This window comes from Poecilia reticulata, chromosome 10, assembly GCF_904066995.2.
Source record: "Poecilia reticulata chromosome 10, P_reticulata-male-v2, whole genome shotgun sequence".
NCBI classification, from domain to species: Eukaryota; Metazoa; Chordata; class Actinopteri; order Cyprinodontiformes; family Poeciliidae; genus Poecilia; species Poecilia reticulata.
In genome coordinates, this window is record NC_088839.1 from 14,120,720 (window position 1) to 14,131,851 (window position 11,132).

An 11,132-nucleotide genomic window follows, 5' to 3' on the forward strand; every position below is an offset into this window, starting at 1 on the left:
ACTTCACTACATCTCTATAAAAACCCTGTTGGTGATGGTGATGTTCTTTACTGGAAGATGGACCCTAAATCACATCCTGCCTAAGGGTCAAACACGACAGCTCCTCCCCATGGTACAGGCCATTAACTCACTGGTCCTCCAGGGGAATTCCCTGGTAGAAGTCCAGTCTGGTGATATACAGACAAATGTAATATGATCTCATTCGACCTTTTGACCAATAACTGATGAGACTTTAACATCACAATTGGTGAGTTCAGGTCACAGTTTCTTATTGTTAAATCTTAAACTCTGACCAAAACTGTGCAAATGAGGTCTCTGTTCCGGGATGTTTCCTGGTTGAATTGTCATTGTGCTTCAGGAGTAAATTTGGTTGACCCTGCTGGAAGGCTCATCACTGCTGCACGTTGTGTAAAACTGAGCTCAGCTTTCCAAAATCTAAATTTTAATCACAGTTAATTTATGATTTAGCTAGGAGGGGTGTTACAGCCCTGGGCCTTAAGGGCTGGGCTGCAGGTGTTGCTTTTGTCTGTCCTTGTGCTCCTCCCCTATACAGGTGCTGCTGATCAAGTTGATTGGGAGTGCAGAGTACTTAAACCTGGCTGTCTCCATCTTCTTGGTCGCCTTCAGCGTCCACTCTGCCGCTTGACGCTTGTGGTGTTTTGTTGCCAGGCCTCAGCTCCCCTCCTTTTTGCACATTTGCGTTTGTCTTTGTTTTGGCACTTCAACACTTCAACACTTCCATATGCACTCATACAACACATCCAAGCCTTTGCATTACACCACTGATATCCACGATCCATTGTTGTTTTTGTTAATAAATATTCATTTTTCTACACTTTAACCCCTGCACGGTCTCCCGTTTTGTTATGACATTGAGCCAGTCGTAACAGGGGAATGACTTTATTTTCAGGGCCAGGTCAGTTTGGATACCTTACAGAATAAAATTCTCATTTAAAAGCTACTTTTGCGTTTACTTGGGTCATTTTTATCCAAAGTAAAATTTGTTTATTAATCTGGAACACATAAATGCTACAAAAACAAAAGAAATATGTAAGATGGTAAACAATTCTTCACAAACCTTGTATTTACATTAAATTCAACTCAGTTTTTTATGTATATGTTGCCAATTCACAACAAATGTCATTTCAAGACACTTGGCAAAAAATTTATTTAAATCCAATCCTACATAGATTCCAATTCATTCTAGTTATGAAACAGTGAATCAAGTTCAGCTGATTTTTCAAATTAGTTTAACAAACTTTTTCTGTCCAAGGAATCCCAGCAGATTGCATTGAGTCAGTGACTTTACAGCAATCCCTCATACTGAGTACTTTCTCTGTTAATAAAAACCAAAGAGTTAATAGCAGAATAAAGAGAACATTGACTTGTTGACAGCATTATATCAACTGAAGCCACCTGCCAGAAAGGTAACACAGCAAAGCAGAATGCAAGATCAGATGTGGCTTCAATGAAAGATAATTCATAAATACGTCCCACTGGTTAAAACTTTGTAACAGAACAATCACATTATTCAACACATTATTCTTTTCTGACAGATAACCCAACAAGCATCATGTTTTCTTAGCTTGTCCAAGAATGAGAGAATGCTCCACAAAAAATAAACTCGCTCACTTGACACCCCACATGTGAGAGGTTCAGGCCAGTTTGGCTCGTGGCGATTTGGCTCTGAGATGTTTACTGCACAACACATACAATTAAGCGAAACTCAGCCAGATCCAATTTTTTTGCCTTACTAATCATCATTATTATTAATGTGCATGATCATTCACCAGCATGTCAACTAAATGATTAGATTAACAACAGGCTAATAAGTGTGATGTGAAATAGATAAGATACCATAAAATTTATGGTACCAGATAGTAGATTTATGGTACTGTCTGGTACCATAAATTTATGGTACTGTCTGGCCAGGTTGTTTTAGGATTGTTGAAACCATCCAACCAGTTTGAGTTGGAGAGTTTCTTTCTGATAGTAATTACTTCACGTTGCTGGAATGCTTCATCACTTGAGAAACCTCTGTATTATTCCTAATAGATGGAGGAGGCCCCTATTGATCTTTAAATAATCAAAAGGAAACACAGTGTTTTATCAGCTGCAGTAAAATTTCACAGAGTTCCAGCTTTAGGTGGCATTAAGCAAACCGAAACCTAAACTTTTACTCAGGCAACACCATAAAAACATGTTTTATGATTATGTAAATATCAGTCTGAATAACACTCCCTGAGTGTTAAAGTTTTGCTTTCAGCAGTCCCACCTAACATTTTAGTGAGCAATTACCAGGAAGGAAACTGAAAATCTAGGCACCTCTACGGTCAGCTTTGCTGTTTACTTTCAGAAAATTTTCCCCTTCCACCCAGGGCTTTGAAAAAACCGACGGCGTATGTTAGACTGAAAGATGTGCTTTGTAAACTGACCCACATTGTGGTTTCTTATTACTTATAGAGCAGAAAGATGAAGAGGTCCACACCCAATGACACAAACTTTAGTACCCAATAAATAAGTTCTGGAGAATCTGAGAGCAATAGGTTAATTTCTTCCTGTTCCACTTTTTACAGACATTCTCTTTTTCTTTCTTCTCTTAGCTTTAATTTCTTTCAGGAAGTCAGTCAAAATATACTTGAGCCTGGAAAAGTTTTCATTAGGTCATCATTATTCGACTGAACAGATTGAACATAAAGAGCAAATAAATTAATATGAAAAACGTGATCACGTTTTCTAAGCAACAAAATGCTTAGAAAATGTCCAGCTTTATTTAGAAAGCTCTTCACATTACAAGGACAAAAGATCTGTAGAGAATACATGGGCAGATTAAAAGTATGAATGCTTTAAACAAGGAAATTCCACTGAATGCATTTGCCCATGTTGGCAGATGAGGAAGAGGTTATACTGTTGTATAACTGTGGATGTTTTTTTTTTTTTGTTATTTTGATCCTTATCTGTTTTTGCCAAAAGAAGTATATCACAATGTAGATTTTCAATATATAAACCTATTGTGTGAACTCATAACACCGAGATGTTAAAAGTCCACATGTTGGGGGATTTTCAACTACAGTATATTTAGACATCCTGGTTTAATTAGCAAACTTTGATTCATTGCAACTTCCCACTCATCTCTATACTAAAATAGATAACTGTTTTGAATATATTGAAAAAAAATGTCCTTATTTCCCTTAATTCTTCTGTGTAATACACACACCACATGCACCCATATATACTACATCATTATGGGGGAATTTTTCTGCCATAATCCAAGAGCACATATTTTCAATCTGAAAACAGGATTTCTTCTCAAAACTTCTAATGATTGCACTCTCCTCGCGCTCACACTCAGCCTCTGCTTGGAGCAAATCTTCGCTTGCGAAACTATGCGCCCGCTTGGTGCAATTTTTCTCTGCTCGCTTACAAAAATGGAACCACCTTTTGGCAGAGTCGCCTAGCAACCTCTCAGCAAACAGGATGAGAGCGTTGTACTAGGTGTGTTTGTTTCCTTCTAGCGGGAGTGCCTGTGTGGCTACTATCAAATGTAGCAACCTGCGCCATCCACTGAATATAGGGAGTTGTTTGGGTGAACAAACTCCTGGTTAAGATCATAAGGATGTTAGTGATCAGTAGCGCACTGTTGGCAGATGTTCAGTGTACTACGGAGCAGAAAACTGACATCGTTGTTTTTCCCTACTTCCAGTGAGTGGCGCAGGTTGCTACAACTGATAATAGCCACACAGGCACACCCGCTAGAAGGAAACAAACACACTCAGTACAATACTTTCATTCAATTGGCTGAGAGGTTGCCAGATGACTGTGCCAAAAGTCGTTTCCAAAAGTGAGCAGAGAGTCCGAGCGGAGACCAAGTGTGAGCACGAGGAGAAGTTTTGAGTACAAGCATTAAAGTTTTGAGAAGAAAGATATTGAATCCTACTTTCCAAATAAAAATGTAAGCAAAACTATCAAAAGTTTTGAGAACAAAACACATGAAATCCTGCCTTGAGACTGAAAATGTGAGCTCTTGAATTATGTCAGAGAAAATCCCCCATACATCATCAGTTTCTTTTCTATTTTAAGAAAACTTTCCGTGGGAAAATTCTACAAAGCTGTTTAGTAACTAATCCACAATATCACACAGTTGGGTAAACAAAAGAAGAATGTGACAATTCATCCATCTATTTTCGGTAACACTTTATTTGAAGGGGGGTGAATAAGACTGACATGACACTGTCATAAACATGACATAACTCCTGTCATGAGCATGAATAAGCCTTCATAAATATTTATGACTGTTGTCATAAAGTGTCATTCGGTAAATTATGACACTGTCAATACAAAGTTGACATTATTCAAAATGTCATTGTTATGACAACTTGACATTAACCAAGAAATCATTACTGATTTAAATTTGTTATAAAAGTATTATTGTTTGCACTTTAAAAATTAGGTATCTTTATGTTATTAAAGACGTTAGCTGGAGATGGGCACCAGCAAACCCTCCCGACCCCATTAAGGGACAAGGGTGCAAAAAAATGGATGGATGGATGGATGTTATTAAAGATAAAGTTTAAACAGTTTAAAAAGTTTACCTTAGGAAAAAGATAGAAATAAGACTTCTTTTTATACCATAAAAGAAGTCTTATTTCATGTTTGGAAACAAGAAATGATACCAAGAAACAGTTTTTGTATACAAAAGCTGTTACCAAACGCTAATACTATTATCTTTAAGATCAGTCAGTTTATTCTGGTGTCAATAAGAACCATGTACTTTATTAATACATGTGAATATGTGTAATATATGAGGCCTAAATAGAAAAAGTGGGTTTACACTGAGATGGAATCACACACAGGTGGACTTAAATGTCTGTAATTTACTTAGGGGTATCAGATTAAAAGGGATTGATTATAAATACACTACAGACTTTTCAAATTATAATGTGTCACAGAAAATATATCAGCATGTATTCTTTTTCTTCTACTTCACATTTATACACTACTTGTTGGTCTGTTGGATAAAACAGATCAAAGTTTGTGGTTGTGAATGTGAAAAAGTTAATACTTCTGTTACAAGTATTCAACACAGTCATATCCGGTTTTTTGTTGTTGTTGTTTGTTTTTTTGCCATGTCATGCCTGTTGAATTATTGTTGAATATTTTAAATGCTTTAAAACAAGCTTACAAAATCTTAAGCATTTGACAAATTCATGCAATGGTGATCCAAATAATAAAGAGGAGATTGATCTTAAAAGAAACAGTATGTTAAAATAATTAAATTTTGATCGAATAATGAGTTTTTTGATCAACTATAAAAATTGTATGATTTCAAGTCTTTGAAGCTAAAATCAAAGCAGTGATCAGCAATGTTAGTCCTCACAACTAATTTGAGACATTATGAATATATTACATATATGACACCTTATAAAGTATGAGACATCTTCTGGGATGTGATCTAATGAGTCACAAATCTTTTTATGTATTTTTTTTAGTTATTTTTAGACCTTGCTTTTTTTTTAGGATGAGGAAAACTCTATTCAAGGAATGAAAGCAGATGATACGAGCCTCCCACGCTGGAAATTTGGGTCATTTAGTGAGAAAAGTGACATATGATATGTGTGACTGGATAGTGACAATTTAATACACAAAGGACCTGCTTGACAAATATTCCAAATAAAGAGCAGGAAGTTGTGTGAGGAAAAAAAAATGCAAGTGGGAGTGTTGCATGTGAACTACAAAGATTTACCACGAAAGTGATGACATGTGCAGCAGTGATGCAGACTACCCTCTTTAAATGATGACTTTACATGTGCCATGTAACTTACATATGCAACGTTGTATATCCTAACAGTAAAAATATTTCAGGATCAATCCAAATAAACCCCTGGTTGTTTTGGTTTAATTCCGTAAATATTTTCAGCAGTCTGACAACCCTGGTCCATTCCGTTTGTGGAACATGTCGCAGATCAATATAATTTGCGACACTTTCTCTGAGCAAAACAGACGCGCTTCTGCAGAGCAGCAGGACATAAAAAGGTGCTGCCATAAAGTGACGGTGCGCTGGAATTTTTCGGTTATCCTGCAACTCAAAATCAGCGTTTCTGGAGGATAGTTCTAATCAGATTTTTATTATTTTGATTTTATATTTTGAAATGTTCCCAATATTTGACGAGCAATGTCTTCTGTCATTGCATCCATGCCTCCTGCTCACCAAAATCAGGAGGGGCTCAAGAAACCACCAGTGGAACAAAAAAACAAAACAAAAGAAAAAGATTTTATTCCTTTGCACTTGGATCATTGCTGGTAATCTTTGCAAACATTCAAACTCCTGATGTGGATATAACTATATACATTGTTTCTCCTGTTTTACTGTTGTGCTTCACACAGACTAACTCTGGGAATGTGACAGGTTGATATTACCTGATTAAGTAGTCATGACATCTGCCCTGATAACCAAATGCTATGCTGCAGTGACATAGCATTTGGTAAATAAATAAGTTGACATGCCACTCATGCTTTGCAAATGGTAGTTTAGAAATAGTTTGACCTTAATCATAGTGACAGTGGTTCACTCCTTTAGTTTCTGCAATATGTCTGTGTTTTTTGCCACTGGAAATAGTTTCGAACAACCAAAGTGGTGTTCTTTGTAAGAAGGGCAAATGTCTACCAGCCTCCAAGGAGACCGAAATGAGACTGAATGCATGTAGCAACATGTACAGGCCAAGAACACTCTTCACTCATATAATAGGAGTGAAATGACTAAAGAAAAAAAGAGTTTTGTGCTTTCATGTTATGTGTGTTCCACAACATTTCCACCATTTTTCTAAATTTATTTTTGACACAGGTCCAAAATATCCCCATCCTCAAAGATTCAAGATGAATCATGGCACAACTATGATACTGCAGTAGTTAAATACTTTATTGCAACAATGCACAATGGATCTTATTACATACATTTCTTCTTTATAGCTCATGAAACCACCATGTTCGTAGATGGAATATTTTAAATACATGAATAAATATTTACAAAGTACTTTTAAATATATTTTGATATTATTTCAAACAATAATTATAAAAAAGCAGTTTCAGAATAACATGACAGAGAAACATTATTTTTAATAAGTTAGGATATTTTAGGGGAAATTCTTCAAGTCAAAGTAAACATTGCATTTCTAGGGTCCAGTGTCACTTGAGTTTAAACATCTGCAATGGCAGCTACACTTACATATATCTAATATAAACAAAGCTTTGGTATTAAATATTGGCTCTGCAGCTGACCCACACACGTAGCTACGAAGAAGTCCTCTGGAAGGATTCGCTCACAACATTGTGTTTTTCAGCCTTTCGAAGATCTGATGAACTTTAACCGCAGGGACACAGCCTTCTCTGACAATAGTGATGATACCTAAATGAAAAGTGAGAGCAACTTCCGTTAGAGTGTGCTGGGTAAAATTAACATGAGAGTGGGAGACTTTGATTGTTTACACATACCTTCATCAATGCTCAGACAGTTGACCACAGTTGAAGCAACAACTTCATTGGACTCTCCGTCACAGAGGACCCCTTGTATCTTGTGCCCCAGTCGACTGCGATTCGAAGAAAGTAGAAAAATAGAAATATTGCATATGTTTAGAAAGCAATGGTTTTAATACCATGATGTGTGTTCCAGCATTTATTAAAGTTCTATTTGAAGTATCTTACTTGATGACCATGCTGTGGTGGGTGCTGTCTGGTTCTCCACTGGGATTGGCAGACGTAATAGCGAGGGGTCCAGTCATGTCACACAAGTGGCACGTCACGGTGTGGTCAGGAACACGGATCATGATGCTGTCCCTGGTGCCAACGCGGTCGTAAGCTGCTCCAACTCCTGCAGAAGAGAAGTTAACATTGGAGGTGAGGGTTTTATTTTATTGATCTCAGAGCAAACTGTCATCAAAACCAGACAAATTTCAGTCCACAAGCATTAACAAAACAACTTCACAATGTTTACCTAGTTTGAATAGCCAGTCTCCTTTGCTGACGATGCAGCTGATGCCTCCTGGATAAACGTTTCTCATGAACTCCCACAGCAGAGGGCTGAACGGAGGCTTGGCTGCCACCAGCTGTTCTACACTAGAAATGCAAATGCATATAGGCTTCTCTGCTGGCCGGTCCTGGAAGAGAGCCATATTTAACATTACGTTGATGGCTTTTCCATATATTAAACACAGTGGAAAATAAATGCGACATTTTGCTTGAAAGGTATTCCTGTCTTACCTTAATGTTGTAGATTTTCTCTATAGCCTGGGGATTCTTGCAGGAGGCAGACAGAGCGTACACAGTGTCTGTGGGAATACCACACACACCTCCTTCTTCCAGAAGCTGAGCAATTTTTAAGAGGCCACTTGTGAGGCGAGAGCTGGCCACTGGACAGGGAAGCTCCTCAGATATTTCTGACTTCATTTTTTCCTAAAATCACAGATGATACAGGAAATGTTCAAAATAATTCATGTGCAGTTGAAAATTCTTAGCGGATCAAACATTGTGTCATCAAAGTTATTACCTTAAAGAGAGGAGGGCCCATTGGCATCACTCTTTGTGAGAACATGTAGTTTATCAGTGACGCCAAAGTGCCATATATGCATATGAGAGACACCAATGCAAGCATGGCAACTGTGGGAAAAAATAATGTCAAAGGTACATAAATTGAGTGAAAAGGTGAAAAGATTCATCTAGATTTAAGTAACTAATGCTTGTCATCATATGTGGCTCATGATAACTTACTTTCAAGTTCATATGGCAACTTGTTCAGGGTGGATAGAAGGAAGCAAACAAGAACCACCTCCATCAGCGTTGTCAGGAACAGAAGAACCAGGTTTCTATAAGCAGCTGGACCAGTTAACAGAAGATTACCATAATAATCAAAACAAAGAGAAATCTTGACAACAGAAAATGCATAGGTAAAACTTACCAATCAGCATAAGGAAAGCGTTGATGACAAGGAAGGCGATGGCTCCTGCAGTAAAACCATAATCTGCTTCAGTTGAGAGCTGAAGCTGGTTACCTGAATGAAAGGGATTCGAGATTATACTCACCTCTAAATTGCAATAGATATTGTCATTATGTTGATATATTAGCACTAACATACCTGCAAATCTAAACCATGTCCACGTTGCCCAGACAACAACATAGATGGAAGAGATGACTGATCCAAAGCGGCCGCCTCCTGTGACTTGCAACCTGCTGACATAGGCCTGGATGATAGATCCAGAGATCAGAACCCATGGGATGGTCAGGTGCAGGAGAGAAGGGTTCGTACTCATGCTTCTTGAATGAAGAGCTGACAAAGCTGCAACCCCATTTGAAAGATAGAACAGAGCGTCTGAGGTCTGATCGCCTGGGGGAAGCACATCCTGATCTCCCTGCTTAGACCTTCTACATCTCAAAGCCCTAATTAGCTGCTCAGAAGACACTGGTTGTGATCCTACAGGTATGAGAGACTTTTCTGCAATGGTGTTGATGAGGCGGGTGAAGGTGCCATAGATAGAGACTGCAGCGAAGAGAGAACAAGCTACTCCAAAGAAGATGTAGTAACCCTGCAGGGGGATCTGAGGGACTGTGGAGACTGTGAGCAGGACAAAGAACAAGTTATGGATCAATTCCAGGACGTCCATGTTCAGGCTCCCTACACAGAGCACCAAGGCTGCCACCACAAAGAACCAGTCTCCTACCATTGCTTCCCTTCCAGACACAACTTTACTGTCCTCCACTATTAAAACAGACACAACAAACTCCTCCCAAGCTTTGATCAGCCAATATGTGGCATGCAGCCCAAACTTTGTGGTGTGGTAGCAATCTTGACGCAGGTGGGCGTAGTAGCTGGAGAACAACTGGGCAACTGAGATGATTGATACCCAGGTAACACCTAGACCAAATGATTTCATGTACCCAAAGCTGTAGAAAGCAAAGATGAATGGAGCAATGGAGTCGCAGAAGAAACCCAAAGCCATTGGCTCTGCATATTTTGTGTTCTTCTTCTTCTCCTGGCCTCCACTCTGAGCCTTTCCTGAGTTGGGGGTCCCTAGTAAGAGAACATTAAAGAGTGGGGTACCAAAACCTTTCAGGGCCAGACGTTGAGTCAGACCTTTGATGAGAAGAGCTGCTGAACCATAGATAGCAAAGATCAAAATGAGCAACTCCAGAACCCCAGAGACAATCAGAGCCCAGGAATATGCAGCTAAAGCTACTGCTTCAAAGATCAAGGTGGCTGTGATGGCTCCAAAGACAAAAGGCATGATGTAGTTGACCGTGGCAGAGCAAAATGCAAGAAGAAAGGACAGGATGATGTAGGGGACCAGACCGGCAATTGCTGACTCCTCCATGGACAGACATAAATAGCATTGCGTGGAGTTATCAAGAGACATGTTGCTCATCATGTTGGTGGATGAATTGCTCATCATCTGATCTATTGTTAATGTCATATTTGGATTTTCAGGCAGGGCACCATAGTAGATTCTAGTTGCACCATAACTAGCCCAAAGAGCAGAGTAGCCAATGAAGGCAGTGCCGCTCAGGTGGTCGTATTTACGGAAGGAGAGCAGCCCAGCCACCAGCTGGCAAACACCGCCAATCAGGATGAGATGTACACCTGGAAAAAAAATGTTGCAAATTGGGGGTAAGCTCTCTTCTTAGAACTTTAAACTGTGCTTAATTTGGTTGTTTTACATCCAGTTTTACCTGCAAGAATGTTCTCTACTCCAACTGGAGTGTTGCCATTGTGAGCTGTGTTGAAGTTCTGGAGAAGTACAAGGAACGCACTGATCCCATTTGACAACATGCCTAAAACTCCCGGTTCCCCATAGAAACTGGCAGGAAACCCATCAGATGCAGCCATCTTTTGTCCTTAAGTCAAATAAAACCTAAAAAAGCAACACATACCAGACAATAAATATCATAAAACCAACGTCTTCCAGAGCACAAAAGCATCAAATGGAATCAAAACGTTTCACTAATTAGAGCACAGAATAGTTTTACACATTCTCGTATGTCCTCTAGGAATCCTTTCTAAATAAAACCGTCTGTTGTTGTCTATTATGTGCATGATCACACAGATCTGAGACCAGTGAGTGGGCAGAGCCATTGTTGAAGAGTGACAA

At 38.9% G+C, this 11,132-nt stretch overlaps 1 protein-coding gene across 2 annotated transcripts; it reads right to left on the reverse strand.

Moving 5' to 3' along the window:
- Positions 1-6,332: 6,332 nt before the first annotated feature.
- Positions 6,333-11,111, reverse strand: LOC108166643 (uncharacterized). Of its 2 annotated transcripts, XM_081612040.1 has the most exons (9): positions 9,125-11,111; positions 8,948-9,040; positions 8,761-8,865; positions 8,540-8,649; positions 8,254-8,445; positions 7,988-8,150; positions 7,699-7,864; positions 7,489-7,583; positions 6,333-7,402 (listed from the first exon to the last, which is right to left on the reverse strand). In XM_081612040.1, the coding sequence occupies exons 1-9, from the start codon at positions 10,455-10,457 to the stop codon at positions 7,317-7,319; spliced, it is 2,343 nt and encodes a 780-aa protein (XP_081468166.1). In that variant the 5' UTR covers positions 10,458-11,111; the 3' UTR covers positions 6,333-7,316. The 2 variants fall into 2 exon arrangements, with proteins under 2 accessions (XP_081468166.1, XP_081468165.1); XM_081612039.1 differs by having other exon boundaries at positions 8,948-11,111.
- Positions 11,112-11,132: the final 21 nt, after the last annotated feature.